This window comes from Aphelocoma coerulescens, chromosome 10, assembly GCF_041296385.1.
Source record: "Aphelocoma coerulescens isolate FSJ_1873_10779 chromosome 10, UR_Acoe_1.0, whole genome shotgun sequence".
NCBI lineage: Eukaryota > Metazoa > Chordata > Aves > Passeriformes > Corvidae > Aphelocoma > Aphelocoma coerulescens.
In genome coordinates, this window is record NC_091024.1 from 14,229,684 (window position 1) to 14,247,246 (window position 17,563).

The following is a 17,563-nucleotide window of genomic DNA, read 5'->3' on the forward strand; positions in this document are numbered from 1 at the left end:
TTGCATATTAAATCCAAAATTCCTCTCCAAATATATTTCCAAAGGTATCGATCAGTAACTATGGTGCCAGGCTTGAACATCCCACTAGCACCTAGTTTTCATTTTGAAGGTAAGAAAAGTTTTATTCCTGTGACCATATAAGTAATTTAAAATTCATTTCATGGCTTTCCCTGAACAGGTTACACAAACACATTTTTTCTTACATAACCGCATGATGTTAAAATTGAGAGGGGCACTTTGAGAGAGACAGTACAATTACATTTTGGCATGACAGTAAAAGCCAAAAATTAAGCAAAGTGGACTCTGTGTATTCCTCTTTGCTCTTGGGGTTCAACAAGTAAATGGATCTTCAGAAGATGATTTCATCAAGTCTATTTATTAATGCATTTCAAGTTTCAAAAAACCTTACATATCTTTGCACAATACTTTATTTTTTGCATTTTTTAGTAAAAATTTCCAAAGTGAACAAAAAAGAGACTGTATAAAACACAGTGGACATGAAATCGACAGTAGTATTTCTGTTTCATTGTCTTGAACTTTCTTTCGGCTTTACCACATCTTGACTTGCAGTGGAGAGTTCAGTGCACATTTCTGTTTTCAAAAAACACTTAACTTAGACTCAAAATAAAATAGGGCAGCATTTGTCTGCCAAAATCCTACCACAGGATAACATTACAGGCAAAAAATTTACATGTTCCAAAGTCTACCACACTCAAGAAGTTACTAAGAACTCTTGCTGAATAGAAGTCACCATTTTAGAAATGCAAACCCACTTCCAATCTTTGCACAGTCTTAAAACAAATGTATTTAAAATTACTTAAAAGCAACTACATACACTTCTAACTAGTTAAGATCATTTAGAATTATTTATATCGTCTATTGGACCTGGGGTTTCATGTACAAAATTTGTCTCTAAACCATGTACAAAAAGCTGTATTTTGAAAAAGTTACCACATACTGTACAAGTTTACAAGGAAGAGATCCCATTATATTCTGTAACATTTTTGGCCTTGCTGGCTTGCGTCACATTATGAAAATGATTGTGTAAACCTTATACTCTTAAAAAACAAAACAAAACCAAAAAAAAAAAACCCAAACAAAGGACACCTGTCCAACCCTTAGTAAATTTTCTCCTAAGCAAAGCCAGGAAAATTATAGCCATTTGCATCTCTAATTAGCTTGGTGCTTTTGGGAAACAAGCAATAAATACATCACAAGCTTAAACATTTTGTAATGCCCCCTTTCATCTCCTGCATAGCAGTAAGCACCTTAAGACATCTTTTATTTCATCTTCAAAAATGCCAATTATTTACATTCGTAATAAAAACTCTGGAATGGGACATTGTGCTGTTGAACTTCACTACTGGTATAAATGTGGGAAAATTGGTAGTCCTAACTACAGTTTTAACGCTGCCACAGTAGCTGGGCAAATCACTACTTTAGTGGTTATCAATCAACAGTATCATGCTGAAAAGTTATCCAAACACTTGATAAATTAAAAAAGGAAATAAAAAACTACAGCTTTTCTTTCTTTCCACATCCCTTACAACATGAACTTGATTACCAAACTGTAAGAACATCTGAACAGCCCAAATAAAGTGGTTGCAATTTTTAAAACAAGTTGAATAAAGGCAGAACTTTCTAATAAAGCATGGAAATATTTGATCAAACTATTCATTATTTCACTGAATAATCAGACAAATTAAAAATATTTATGCTGAGCTACAAGGAAGACACTTACATAAAACATTTTTGCAACATTTCTGACATTTGCAAAGTTTGCAGAACACCTGTTAAATCTCTCTAAGACCATCCAGTCTTGTATGCTGTGTCTTAGCAGCTGTTGGATAAAGATGAAATGAGTGCTTGAAACAACTTTGATAATGATAAAAAAAGTGTGATTGGATTCAAAATTGCTGTGTAAAGCATCACAGGACCCTTGACCACTACACACCATCATCCTCTGTTATCCTGAGTATGTCAATTAAACAGTAATTTCTTCATTAATAGCGGAAAAGTTTTATAATACAAAGAAACATCCATATTGCAATTCTCTTGTTTACAATTGCACACAAGTACGGGTGTACGTTAGAAATACATGTCTGCATATAACAATGTATATACATTGCCAAGTAATGTCTCCAATGCTGAGGTGGTCTAGCTTCCTAGCCTTGTCTGGCAGTTGAAAAATATATATTTTTCTCAATTCTTGAGTAAAAGTTTTACTACAGCCATATTTGCCTGCAAGTGAAGAAAATGCAGCAATGAAGAGCACAGAAGGGGGAAAGAATCATGATATGCTAGGACTTTGTGCCACTAAATTAAAAATATTCAAGAAAAACATTTCTCTTCTTTTTGAGCTGGAAGATTCTCTCATTAAAAATTAACCACTTCCACTTGTTTTGAGGGCATATCATGCTTTTTGTTTCCTCTTCAATTTTTGAGAGTTAGGCTGGGGACAATGACTTAGTAGGTTTTCTTTGGAGTGAGTTTTCCCATTGTAGGCACTAGGAAGAACCAAGGCAAAAAGCTGCAGTCAGCGTCTCATATGTCCCATCTGATAACTCTCTCGGGGCCTTTGCCGCTGTGGGGGCTGAGTGGTTTGTGGTGGTCTCCTCCTTTTTAAAGTGCCTGTTTCAAAGAAAAGTAGCCATTATTAAAATAAATTGTAAAAACTCAAGTTATTTCCAGAAGTATTGCCCTGGCCACGCAAATTAAATACAACTATTTTTCTGGAAGGCTTCAGATTTAAACCTGCCAAGTTTTAACTAGATGGGTAACTGCATGGAGGACATACAGAATACATTTCAGGATCTCAACAGTAGTTCCTTGAACAGGCCAATTCTTACAAAGTGTAGCATGGAATAGGAAATAAAAGGAACTCTGACACTGGAAGTAGTCTTCAAAGCTTTCTTTTGATATGCATATTATGTTATAGGAAAATAAAACAAGAATTAGATTTTCATGAATTGTTTCACTGGCATCAATTCCATTTGTAGTATCACAGTGCCAGTGCCAGACTAAGAACTATAGGTAGAGACACCTGAAATTTCTCTTTAGGACAAAACACCTGAGGAGAAAACATTTCCCTGTAATTAGCTGGAGTACTCACCTGGAAGTGGTTTATGAGGAGGCAACTTTGGATTACTGCTTGGAGTATGAACACTGCATATCTTAATGAAGCCAGCCATTAGCATGATTAATGCAATTCCCATAAGCAACACTGCCCACCAATAAGCCTAAAAAACAAAACCACAACAACAACAAAAAGATTTTGTGGGGGCTGGCACACATGCACAAGAGACAGAGGACACTGAATATGGCTTTTCATTGCGTTTTAGAAGTCATCAAAAAGCTTTACTGAAACATCACCGAGAATATGAGACCATAACAGTCTAAAGAATGTCCCCAAACTTCTTCCACAGAAAAATCCCCAATACTTCCATTCCAGTATCAGAAGGGTACTTCACAGAAGATACACTCCAAGAGAGCTGGATAAGCCTAAAACAATCTATAGCTTACACAAAATTGCCTATGCAGCTCTCCAGTGTTTTACTCTAGCTCTTTTTCCAGTACATTATTATTAAAGTGTCATCCAGCACAATAAAAATGATGAATGCTAAAGATCAAAATATTTAGTTCTTTAAAAGAAGTCATAGCATTCAAATATGAAGAGTTAAAACATGAAAGAACAGTAAACTAAAAATGTGAATGAACAGAGGTAATAACAGATACTACTTATTTGTTTGTTATTTCTTTCCATTCCCTTCAACCTAGCAAACTTATTTGTTGCACACAGGGTACTTACAGAAAAACTAGTAAAAGGGCTAATTATATTTTGAAGAATGCTGAAGCACTCTGCATATAGAGCAACACTTATCAACTATGAATCTTGATTACCAAGAACATTTCATATTAGACTTGTAATATAAAAATAGACTTACCACAATCCATTCTGCAATGTTTTCATATAGTTCTGGATTAAAAATTGCTTTCTTTAATCTAGCTAGAGGGCCATCAGCATCTACTAGCCGACACCTCATAAACACATCACAGTAGCCTTTGAAATCATTACAGGGAGATCCAGGTTGCAAAGTAATGGTTTCAAGATGAAAGTATTCCTGCCATCGGCTCGAGCCTGTGCTTGCACAAGTAGCTGGGTCCACTGAAGTGAATAGAAATTAATCAAACCATTATTGTATTACAACATCTGTGTACAAATACCCACCCTAGTATTCAATTGTTCAAAATGCTTTTCTAATAATCTGTAAAAACACAAAATACGTTATTTCCTACAAAATACAACGCAACGTGTCTGAAACTACATATGAAAAAAATTCTCTCAAGCTCTCAAGCTAACAAAAACTCAAGTCCAAACACCATGAGCAGATTTCTCAGACCCCTCCTGCTCTATATACACTTATGATTCAGACAAATCTTACTTTTTCTCATGCAGCAGACATGGCACAGTTCTCTATCATCCTTGCCATCTGAACTAGCACATGTACACTCCTCCAAACCGTGCTTCTCACAGATAGAGCCGGCACATTGCTGTGGGAGACAAAAGCACACCACCACAAAAATCAATTTCACTTTTAAGCACACCAACATTAGGAAAGATATTAAAAATTAATACCTGAAAGCATAATTATAGGTCTAAATATGCTTATCAATAAAAGCAACTGCTTCAATTTTTTTCTAAAGCTTATAAATGAAAAATTATTACCGTTTTTTAACTACAATATTTTGGTATATTTTCTCATTTTTTAGAAGGTGATTTACCCTATTTTATTTTATAACACAGTATCTTCTTTTATAGCCTCAGAGTACCCTACAAAACACACACAGCAGAACAGTTCACATTGAAACACGACTACTCAAAACCATGGTCAGAAAAATAAATCAAACGTATGTATTCACAAATAATTCTCTAGGAAAATAATAAAAATTAATGGCAGAAAAGAGTCTGTATTTAATTTCACTGTGTGAGGATCCTTCAAACTCATAGTTCAGTGTATTTATAACCTTGTTTCAAAATCAGTAACTATACAAAGACAATTCCTCTATCTTTAAGACGGCTATAAATTAGCTGAAAAATATTACAAGCAGTATTTGATTAAAAACCTGGACTGTGGAAAACAGACTAGAGCAACACAAGTTACAAGTCTTTAAGAGGATGATTTTTGCTTGTGTCTGCTTTCAAGTAAACACAGATCAGCTTATAAGAGACTTCCCATCAATACTTCATAGCAACTGCCATGTTTCCTTTAAACCAGGAAACTAATGGCAGTTCAGAATAATTTTAATTCCATATGCTTTCACATCAGTGCTGTATGTACATGTTTGGAGGAACTGTGTATTACCAATAAACGAAATTCAACCTCTGTTGACAGTATATCCAGTTTTCTAAGTCAAAAGAATTACTTCACCAAGCCTGCAGAAAAATGAAAAGGTGGAACCAGAAAAGAAAACACTTTTATAATCCTGATTTTTACAAAAAACTTTAAATGTAACTTTCTCAGACAGTACAGCTACCATGGGACTTGTTGCCTACTTCTTAATCCTTGGTGTACTTTCACTGTTATCTTGACTGACACCAATAAATCAAACATCTGTACTGAAAAAAAGACTGAGCTTGCACTCCTCTGCAGTAAATATACAAACCACATCAATTCACAATACAGTGCCCTGCAATAAACAACATTAGCAGATACATAAGACTGTAAAAACCATACCCCTTTTATGCAAACTTGGGTGTTCCTGTTGCACACTGTGAAGTTTTCTTTGGGTTCAGATACAGGACAGAGAGCACTGACACCATTACACATTCCCTCCTTAGCACAGTCGGAATCATTCCGACACTTATCTGTCCTCGATTTGAAATCACACTGGGCAGTGCAACACGGGCCTTGGCTGGGGCTGGAAAGAAACACAAATTGTGGATGCCAAGAAAAAGCATGAACCATTCCAAATGAACTATTCACCCTGAAACCTACTCCACCACTCAAAAAATTTCTGATTTGTGCTAATCAAACTGTGACTTGAAAATAATTTTTTCCATGCCAAAATTATGAACTTCTCACTCATTTTAAAGCATTTTAAACAAAATCAATATTTTCATAAAAATGCAGGTAAGCAGATTCAGATTCTGAAATACCCATTAGAGTTCCCACTAAATGCCCAAAATTAAAATGTAGTGTAACAAACATGCACCATACCTGCAGTTTTTGCCTGGTTTTAACTTGCATTTTTTATCTTCTGGCTGGTTTGCATCATAACAGCATTCATCTTTACACTGGTCACTGTATCCACAATCACACTGTTCTCCTTGCTCAACCAGTCCATTACCACAGATGGGCTGCCCAGACTCTGAAAAATGCTAGCATATTTATGTACAAAGCAGGACAAAGCATATGCAAATACTTACAAACCTTAACAAGCATCCAGCTAATCACAACTGAAAGAGCCTGGTCAAGCTGGACTTCAGACTACAGCTCAAGTCAACTTGCATTACTGCTTGCCACCCAGCTTAGTCATTCCCACAATTCATAGAATTTTAAGCCTCTGAGTAAAAGGTTTTGGCTGATAAGAGTGGGAGTGTAAGAACAAGCTTTCTGCTCAGTCCCCAAAGGAGCTGCATCCTTTCCTGCACTCCTTTAACCACCAGAGGACCTTAAGGCAAAGGCTGATGATACTGGGGTGAACTACTCCAAAATCCAGACCTGAGTAGATGTGCAAACCTGCGTGAGCACAGACTCACAAAATTTGTGAGAGCTCACACGTCAGACTCCAGGAAGAAAAATTAATGCAAAATTCTTTTTAATGTCTAAATAGGATTCTCTGTAGTTTAATATGTGCTCCTTACTAGTCCTTTCACAATGAGCATGACTGAAAACAGTCTGACCCTGTTCGTTTACTCCCTCCCACCAGGCATTTACAAAGACAGAGAAGAGCCTCCCCCAGCCTTCTCTGCTCCAGACTAAACAGGCTCTCTTGGACTCTCCTCATAGTCAGATGCTCCAATCCCTTAATAATCCTTGTGGCCCTTTGCTGAACCTGCTCCAGTATGTCCTGCTGTTTCTGTGCTGGGCAGCCCAGAACTTTACATAGTACTGGAGATCTCAAATTCAATTCTTTACTTGCAGCATCTTTCAGTAAATTAAAAAAAAAAAAAAGATAAATAAAAATAAATAAAAGAAATTTTAAATTAAGCATTACAGTAGTATTTTAGCCATTCTGCTTTCAGGAGGATTAAATACATACCAACAAAACAATTATTTCTCTTTTTCTCTAGAACTTGGCTGATATTTCGAATACTACAGATTGAGAACTTATTGTTGTTAAGTTTGTCCCCAGACGTAGCTCTTGCATACATGATATAATTGCCATTTTCCTTCTGTCCCAAGTTCTTGGACTCTCCAGGAGTGCACTCCATTCCAGAATCATGCTGCAAAACAAATATTTTATAACTATCTCAATCATGGCAGGTGCAAAAGTAACCTGGATTTGGTAGCTTGAATGCAGAATTAAAAAAACAATAAAGCACCATCTTATGCTCTCAGATTTCTTTCAATACAAAAACTACATGTAAACTCAAGGTTTGATTTTGGGTTCTCTTTGTTCTGTTGTTGGTTCCCCCCCCCCCCCAACACAACAGTAGCAAGTATCTAATTTCTTAAGTTTCATCATATTTGTATGCTTGGTAATGTACCCCCAAGTGCATGTCCCAGAATGAATACTGACTTGGAAAAGCTGCCATCTCCTAAAAAGAGTGGCTTTATGATCACAAAAGGGTAATCAGTAGTCTCTGGAATAAAAGCAGGAGGAGTTAACAGAAACCACAGTCCATTCCTCTTGTTTGCTTTGAGGGAGGTACAAAGAGAACTTCAAAACAGAGCAGGAGTCTGTCAGCCAGGGACTACATCTACAATATCCAGCATGAGGAATGAAATGCATTCCACACTGGCAAGACAAAAAGCCTCATGCTTTCAAGCTTGCCACAAATAAGTTGCATCCCTAAATAACTGTTCTGTAAAGTTCTGTTCAAAAACATTCTTCTTGGTATCTTAATTCCCTCCACTTAGATAAACTTCTAAGTATAAATAATCTAACATAAGCATGAGCCATTTGTTGAATAAAGTGTCATCTTAATCAATTTTGCAGTGCTTCTTCCTCCTCTCCAGGATGAAGTACAATACATTTAACAAGATGCATGTGACTCTACTCTTCATAAAGACAGGGAAGTATTTAGGGAACAATAATAAAGCACCTTTGTAAGGGACTGAACTAATATAAACAAACAATTCACAAAATGCACTGTTGCACCAGTGCTGTCAAATAATCATAAAAGGGCTCAGTTGCCATCCATTTTGTTTGTATACAATGCACATATCTCATGGAGTCAGGATTCTACTTTCCTTCATTATAAGAAGTAAAACTTCCATTTGTAAATCACACCCTTTGAAATGGCTGAGAATGAGTTAACAGATCACCAGTAATACTTACAGGGGAACCAAAGTTATGCCCAACCTCATGTGCAAAAGTAATGTGAGAAACCTTGGGGGGCACATGAGAGCCATAGTTCTGGACAGTGATGATTCCAGTGTTCAGAGACTTCTTCTTACCATCTGAATACAATTTGCTTTTTTCACATATCCCACCAGAGCTTCCTGCATTCAGACAAAAGTACAACAGTCACACATTTAGGGAAAGAAGTGTTACTTACCTACCAACATCCAGAGCAACAAACAGTTTGCCTCTGCAGGTTTACAGACTAAGAGTTCTCTATAATCAATATCAACACAACCTTGAAAGTAGATTAGATTTATTCACACTAATGCTCTCAACAGTGATTGGATACATTCACACAAGAAGTTAGCTGGTTTAGAATAGCTTTTGAGAACTACTTTGGGCATTCAATGCACGGATGAGTGCTTATATCATCACACATGTAGTACAAGACTAGCAGGGTGCAATGTCCAACAGAAGTAGCTTCAATCTACATCCCATTTGGATTTCACTGAGTAAAAAAATCCATGGTAAATGCGGAGATCCTCTCTCATAGCAAGAGCATTTATATAAAATGCCTAAGGTTATCCATTTATCATTGTCAGAAAAAGTACAAACTAAAGCTGAAAATGCTTCTGATGTGTTGGTTAATGAGATCCACGTTTGGAAGGTTGGCAATCAAGTGCATCACATTTCCTGTTTAAAGTCAAAATTTTGGGAATTTACCAATTTCACCAAATTTTTCCATAACTTGGGTTTTTACTGAAGCATTATTAAGGTTCTAAAATTCAGCTATTCTATTGCTAATGCAAATGGTATCTAAAAATCACTCTAAAGAAGTTTTCCTTTCTGAAGTAAAATTTCGATTTAGGGACATATCCCATTTAATCTATGTCAGCATGTGTGTTAAGGATGAGAATCTCAAAGATCATAGTTTTTCTCAATTAAATTCAGCTTTGGAAGCAGTGTTTAGGGACTGCACATTCCAATTCATCCTGTGCTTGCTCAGTGTATACACTAGAAAAGTCATCACAGACCAAATTTCTCATTTCTATTCACCATCTGGGCATTATTTTTCTTATGGTTCTTCCACAGTCACTAAGGTTAGTCCACACAGGTCCCTCTAACATACTGCAGTCATGGGTCTATTGATCTCTTACCCTTTATGAACAGTTTCATGTTTCTTCCACCATTACTCAAATTCTGTTAAAGCTCTCAATAAAGTTCTCATTAAGGTATCCAGTCTCTTGCAAAGTCTCATAGATTGAGATTTTTTTACATCGAAGAACATACTTTAGACCCAAAATAAACAACTAGACTGAAACTAATGAGAATCAGTTCAAGAAGAGTCACACAGTAATTATTCTGTTATCTCCCAGAACAAGATCTCACTGATTTAAAAAAAAAATTCTTTCAATACTACCTAGAAAACCTAAAGGTTCTGCAGTGTAGTTCTACTACAAAATTTAAACTGCATAGTTGTAAGCTCTCTTTATATAGAGCAGAAATACTTGTTTCATCTGTCACTTTACTGGTCACTCATACCTACCATAAATAAAAAGCAATCCAAGTAATATCACCTTTGTATAACAAAATAAATACGCTTTTCTTTATTGTTCATATCCTGCTCATCAGAACTACAGAAAGATGAATTGAAAAGACACACTATACTAAAAAAAAAAGTAATAAACCTTCCAACCAAAATTGTGAAAAGCTAGGAGATTTTTGTGTTCGCTGTCAGTTTAAAAGACACAGTCTACCTTTCTCCTAGTGCCTACGTACAGTACTTCATCTCATAGCTCTGAAGGCTCATATAGAATTACCTGAAGGGGCTCCAACCCAAGCCAGACCAAGGACTCCATCATCAAAATCACGGTCTGTAAACACATAGGCCAAGCAATAATCATCATGATTCTGTTCTGAGTTCAGTTCCAGAAACTTTTCCACACCAATGTTAGGAAACCTAAAGGGATTGGAAGAGTCCTTCTCATCTACGGTTGTGTTAATCTAAAAGTAAATTGAAACAAACTGTAAGACAGGATTCATTTCCACTTGCACATGCCAGCTAAGAGGCTTACTGTTGTCAGTACCTTGCTATGTTACGTAGTTAAAGATGATGTCTAAAATTTACATGCCTTGACAAGCTACCATCCCAATATTTAGAAAAAAAAGTGCAACAATAAATGAAGAATTGCATTTGTGTAGTACATCACCATTCTCTTATTTCCTTCTATTTCTTTTCCATCAGTACCCAAAAATTTTTATTTATCCTCCTAAATTACCACTTTTACAAGGAAGCCTCAACCTGGATAGCCATTCTCTATTTTAGTAATAAAGTTCTTGGACAGTAGCAATAGTCTATTCACCACACAACAACGGTGCTGAAACAAAGTAAGTTGATTCCCATAGAAAAAGTGACCACAGCTTAGTAACAGAAGTAGTGGGCTTTTGACAATAAACACTAAAACCAAACCAAATAAATGGTTTAGGGCATCATTTACTGCAGAGACACTTGTGCTAAAGAACTGTAACAAAACTAAGTGAACAGGACCAGGACATTTGAAGAATACAGCCTCCAAACAGCATCAGTGAAGCTGAAAACATTTCCAACCCAACTTACTCTGATTCGTTTCACCATGAAGCTGATGTTACGGATCCCTGAAAAATCTGTTGACTGGTAAATTGTGTCAATCGCTTTAACATGGCTGGAAATCTGTCAAAAACAAAAGTATCTACAGTTCAAAGATCTGTGTGCTACACTATAGCTCATCTTAAACAGCAACAGCTGCAAGGCCTACAGTTCTACAATATATCATCTTGTGCTCTAGGAACTCTAACAAGCCTTTTTAATTAATGATGGCCCATGATGGAAATAAATCACTACCAGCACTTGCATCACCACCATGCCAGATACCACCAAGGGGTTTTGCCATTTGCCTTTATTTAAAGACATAATTCCATCAACTTTCAGATACCTGTTTGTGATACCTGTTTATTCACCGCTTTGGTAAGACAACACTGTAGTTCAAATCATATTCAAAGCACTGTATTTCTTTTTTTGAGAAAAAAATTTACTTGGTAAGAATTATTCTTTCATTTCTGGCAGAACACAAATGTGGAAAAACAAATCATTTACCTTTTCTAGGAGCACACAGAAATGCTAACACTAAAAAGCTGATTTTGAAGGTGACTTCAGAGCTTTGAAAAATATTACTCGAATTGCCTACATAGTGTGATGAATAAATAGTAAAATTCAGATCTGCAGGTGGCAATGAAACTTCAGACTTCAGGAGAAGTACATTAACATGCTTATTTTTAGCAAATTATGAGAAAACCACTAAATCAAATCGATCCTTTTCCCAGTTAATAGTATATTGACAAATGAAAAGCATCTGCCTTTAGCTGCCACTGCTTTTTTAAGCATCCACTCCACCAGATACTACAGGAATAGATCTCAGCATCATTAGCTCACAGTGTTTTGAGCTGAAATTTCAAAGGGAAGCCTATGCAAGTGCTAAAACAGAGGCTTGGCAGGCTGTCAAACAGGACAGAACTCTTCAGGAAATATTTTTCTGAGTAAGAATTGAGAACAGTCGGACTGCAAGTCCTGCTCACAGGTGCTAAACACACCACAGCTGCCATTAAAGGAGGCACAAGTGCCCAGGATTATTGTCACAGAAACAGCATTTTTTTAGCAAAATAAAAAAATGCTGTTTCAATTATGTCAAGACCACTTTAACAAATGAAACAAGAGATTATAAAGTAAATAAGCAAAAATACATGCAGATAAGTTACATGAAATTTATCAGGACTACACGAAGTAAAAGCAGGTGATTTAAAACAAAAGGATTGGAAATACCTGTGCAATCACAGCTTCCCTGGTTCCATAGTGCTTGTAGAATAAATGATCAGTCTGGATGTACAGCTGACACGTGTTTTTTTCAGCCTGAGTGGCACGCTTTTTTCTCAAAAGCTGTGGATCATCCTTCTTAGGCTCTTCGACAGGCTTCTACACATGCACAGGAAAGAAATACATTAATTTTGTAGCTCTACATGCTGAACTAGATTACCTAAAAACAACAATGAATTTTCATAAACATACTCCACTAATACAAACAGATTTTCATTCTTTTTCTTTAACTTGCAAAGTTTGATGAATTTTGAATTAAGTACATTATATTCAGTTTTCAAATACTTTGTATGTCATCTTAGCAAAAGCTCTCCCTGCATTTCATTTTATATTACAAAAGGCAGTTAATGTTACATAGATTTTTTTCATTCATGTGATCTTTGGAATTTTTCTTTTTTATAATCCTTTTCTAAGATGAACAAACAGTTGGTAGATTAGGAAAAAAATCAGTACTGGTGGGACCTAACTGCACCTTCCCTAACACCAGTTATTTCAAATTGTCAGTTATTTCAATTAGTCAGCTACCTCAGCAAACAGAAATGTTTAAGCACTCCAGCATGGAACAAATGGGACACTGAACATGAAGTTAAAGGAACACTGGTTAGTCAAAGTGGTATCTGGTAGCACATTGGCCTTACAGTACTCACTGGTTGATGGCCCTCTCTCTCTCCATGAAGTTTTACAAGCAAATTTTTGGAAAAGCATGTTATTGTTACCAATGCTGAAAAGTGCATTAATGTTGACAATTTCTGGAGTCACAACATAAATAAACTAAGTTGCTAATGCTATTTGACAAGCCATATTGCATAGTTTTCTTGATATATATTTAGCTGACACCACAAAATTATGCCAAGACTTGGAACAGCTCAGAACTCAGTCTAAGAGAAACTCAGTAACTTGCTGTTGGAAAAAAACATTTCATTACATGTGGTGCAAACCTCAAGGCAAACCCACTGTGGGACTCTACGTAGGTACACAAGTTCCTTCCACAGGACACTTACCTCTTACAGAAGCCAGTCTGCAATGTGTTGCAACCCCTTCAAGCTTACAGGGTTGTTAGGAAGACCCTCCCACCAATATCACTCAACTTTCCACTGAAATCACTCAGATATCCCAAGTGTGTTACATTAACATAACTCAAAAATCTAGAAGTTATTACTCTTTAGAACCAATGTATTACTTGGAGATCAAGGGATCTTGAGACTCCTCCTTCTCAACTGCAATTAAGTATATTCCTCATTTCAAGCTTGATTTCCACATCCATCTAAAATTCTAATTGTTTAAAAATTTGAGATCATACAGGATTCATATTAAGACTCTAAGTAGAACATCTATGCTACAAAAGCAATGAGAAAAACAATTTAGAAAAATTATGTAAAAGGAAACCTCCAGCAGTAATTTAAGTATCTCACAATGTAGAGGGACGACGGCTCACCAAAAGTAAAAGAGACAACATACAAGAAATAGGAAGTTACCACACTAACTACTAATCAACATAATCCATTAGCCTTTGTTGTACCTCTGTTGTTGGTTCTTCTATACCAGTCATCTGGTACTTCTGCATTCTTTCAAATACTGAATGATCTGCACAACCTCCTTGTGGTCCATATTTATGTGGATATTCTAAAAAGAGGAAGGCCAGGATGAGTTTTCAAATTCCAAGTACAAGTCCAAAATATGGCTGCATCACTGCAATTTATTCAGTTTGTGTCCAATATTGTGCATGTGGTTTGAGGGAAGCATTAGAAGATTCAAGGTTTATGCAGCCTTTATTCATTAAACATTTCTACTAAGACATTCTTAGTTTTACAAACAGAACAAAAGTGACATTTGCTTCTTAACATTATTTTCTCAGGCAGCACAAGAAAATACGATGAGCAATGTCTAACATAAAAATGAGAGCTTTTATTTACACATCTGTACCCACTTGCTTTAACTAAAAGCAGCCTTCAAAAAATGACATCACAATGGAAAGTTATTAAAGATCAAGTATACTAAAGACTGCTTGGATAAGAGAAAGGGGTTTTTTATGCTACTTGGTAAATGAGCTAAGAAACCTTGCTAACGTTCTTAGAGGATTTTATTATTTTATTCATCTTCCACAGATTTTTTGGAAGTATTCACATTATGCTACTTAGCTACCAATACATAAGAAGGGAATGGATAGAATATGCTAATGGGTAGAACCATGGTTTAGTTAACCACTACATGTTAGTTAAACATGCTGGAGAGCCATACTAGTGAGAATATCCTACAATCACCTGTTCAACAATAATAGTTGCAATAGTTGCTAGTGCAGACTTCATTGCATAAGGGAATGTGCTTCAGACACACACATGAAGGTTTTACTATCAGTACCTACTGCAGATTTGTAACCTGTACTTGCAGAAGCTTCCTCTGGAGAAGTACTGAATACTTGTCCCTTCAATTTTTTTGCAGATTGGACTCCATCATAAAGTGGTGCCCAAGTAAGAAATAATGGAATACAGATTATTGTTGCCACAAATTTGAAAACTTAACAAGTCAGTTTCTGTAGGGCAAACCACAGTTTTAGCATCTCAACAGAGTGCCACTTTTGTCAGAAATGTGCAAACTTTACCAAGATTTGTGGGTTTTGGGAGTTGTTGTTTGGTTTGTTTGTTTTTTATTTTTGTTTGGTGAGGGGATCCAAACTCACAGAGTAAACAGAACAGACATGTAAGAGTAGACTTGTAAAGCCTAGGCACCAAGGCCCACGTTATATGCATTTCAGGTGATTTTGCCCTGGACTAGCTCTAGTCTAAGTTGTGGAGTCAAGGCTTGGCAGCAGCTGGAGCACAGCAAATGTGCTCCCTTGGAGTATGGGCTCTGATATAGTTTCATCTGACAGCTGCCTTTAATTATCTTTGACTCTTGTGCCTGTTTCCTGCAGTCATACTGCATGATACTGCGAAACTATGTCAATATACAGCTTACCTGGTAAGATTATTTCATGACTTTCTGCATATTAGTTTCCCTCATTTCAATTTCTACCACCACCCAAATACCATTTTTGAACTACTGTCTCATCACATTCCTCCCAGCACAATTAGCCCTGGCACAGTGCCAGAAGAATGGAGCGAAAAAGAGAAAAAATATGCTCTTAGTGCAAGTCACCTCACCCAATTTGCTCCAGCACAATAGTGGAACACTGACTTGGCCACAACCAATATTAAACAAAAAGCACTATTCTGTTGGAGTCATCTTGTACTTTTCGGGATCCTGTTTAATACCACTAGATTGGAGTTACAAGCCAAGGACCGTAGATATGATCCTTCCCTTCTCCATCTCCACCACCCTTTTGTCCTCAAACAAGTATGAAAAAATTCTACTGTATTTAGTCTAATGCAAATTTTCATTACCTATGATCTGGCTTCACACCACTGACTTTATCTCTGCAACAACAGCAGGTTACCCAGGGCCCATCCTGCCTTTCCACCACACACTGCCCCTGCAGAAAACCACTGTACCCTGAAAGCAACTCCTGCAGGAGCCCCACTCCGAAGCATTATGACAACTGACAGAACAGTACTGGAAATAAATGCTCTCCGTGTATTACACAAAATAATCTGTCTTTTCTCTCTATCTTGTTTCCCAAAGATGTTAGGAAATCCCTTAACACATTTTTTATACTGACTGCCTGCAATTCAAATATTTCTCACTTCAAAAGTAATCTAGTAAGAAACACTTTAAAGCCATGACAGTTAAAATTACAAAAAACTGAACACAAAACAGTGTGCAATAGCCGAGGTTTTGTATATGCTGGAAAAGACAAATCCCCCATGGATAGATTTGAAACCTCCCTGCTAATCACAGGAGACAGGTAACACAGGATAGTTCATTTTGGAACCATTTCTAACTTACAGGGAAAGCTGCATATGAAGTTTTCATTTGCTAAATGCTGAACTGCCCCCAAACTGGAAGGCACCATTCTCTCTTCATCTTTTGAGACTTCCTATTTCCATCATCCCCTGCAGCAGTTCCATTTTTAAATTTCTGAAGCTAAGCAAGAACTACATGGTGCCAGATGACTTGGACAGTTTTGACCCACAAGACAGAAGTCTAATGCATGTTCTTGTTAAGCTTTTCAATGTTCTGAGATGTGCCAGCTTTCTGTGCAGCCTTCTGCCAGCTCTTTGGGATCAAGAGCTTCTTAGCCTATCCCTACCACAACCCTGTGAAGTGAAAAGGAAAAAAAACATGCCTTCACGACAAATTGATTGCTTACAGTGATTGCAGAGTTGAAGAGAAAGTAGAAGACTATTTTCCAAGAGAGCTACAGAAGAGGTTAATAGCAGGTTCCATCTTCTAACTAGAAAAAAATCATTAGGCAAAAAAACCCCCAACTTTTCCTTTTCTAGTACTGTCCATTTTTGTTTTTTGTACATCCCAGCAGAATGTTAAAAAATAATAAAGAGTAGAATATAGTAACAATAAAGCTAAAAACCACCCACAAAATCTTGTCATTTCATGCTTTCTGACAACCATGTCTTATTCTAACTAGATAGCAGATGATTTTTAATGATATATACAACTCCAGATGCTCAAAATAAGAATTTTTTCCTTTTAAGAAAGTGTACTACCTTCCACAAAGACATTCCTGAACATTTGGTTTTTCTTCTTCTAATTATCAGTAAATAGTATGATCTGTTAAGCATTTAGGTGAACTACTTAATAATTACTGGACTTAGGCATCTGGGACAAGGATGACATCAAATGTCCATTACAAATGAGGAAAACTCAATTCGTTAACAGCCACAGAGATTTGCCCAATACTAGCAAAAGCAATACTGTCAGAATAAAATTCAAATGCAAGCAGATACAAAAAAAAATCCTTATTACAGATTTCATTTGCAGCACTCTGTAACACTGTGCTCCTATGACAACTGTCATTGCAATGTGATGAAAAAGAAACCAGGCTCTCATTAATAACACAGTCTGCAATGGTCAGTCCATTTAGCAGATAGGGCTTTGCAAAATTACAAACGACACCACTTTCTGTTCTTAGTTGTATGGTTCTTCCAAGACCATAAAGAATGAAGTGACCATGTTAATTTTCCTGAAGGTCTGAACAGGATCTTCCTGTATACTGTTGTTCTGATGAAATACTGATTTTGTATTTTACAG

At 36.5% G+C, this 17,563-nt stretch overlaps 1 protein-coding gene across 1 annotated transcript in view; it reads right to left on the reverse strand.

The window, feature by feature from the left end:
- Positions 1 to 360: 360 nt before the first annotated feature.
- Positions 361 to 17,563, reverse strand: part of ADAM10 (ADAM metallopeptidase domain 10) — a 43,150-nt gene continuing 25,947 nt past the window's right edge. Inside the window, exons 5-16 of the mRNA XM_069025877.1 lie at positions 13,938 to 14,041; positions 12,368 to 12,517; positions 11,129 to 11,221; positions 10,332 to 10,515; positions 8,506 to 8,669; positions 7,264 to 7,447; positions 6,219 to 6,369; positions 5,736 to 5,919; positions 4,443 to 4,551; positions 3,945 to 4,165; positions 3,113 to 3,239; positions 361 to 2,631 (exon numbers count right to left, since the gene is read on the reverse strand). Of these exons, the coding sequence (XP_068881978.1) occupies positions 2,537 to 2,631; positions 3,113 to 3,239; positions 3,945 to 4,165; positions 4,443 to 4,551; positions 5,736 to 5,919; positions 6,219 to 6,369; positions 7,264 to 7,447; positions 8,506 to 8,669; positions 10,332 to 10,515; positions 11,129 to 11,221; positions 12,368 to 12,517; positions 13,938 to 14,041 (1,766 nt within the window). The 3' untranslated portion in view covers positions 361 to 2,536. The remainder of the gene's footprint in view (positions 2,632 to 3,112; positions 3,240 to 3,944; positions 4,166 to 4,442; positions 4,552 to 5,735; positions 5,920 to 6,218; positions 6,370 to 7,263; positions 7,448 to 8,505; positions 8,670 to 10,331; positions 10,516 to 11,128; positions 11,222 to 12,367; positions 12,518 to 13,937; positions 14,042 to 17,563) is intronic.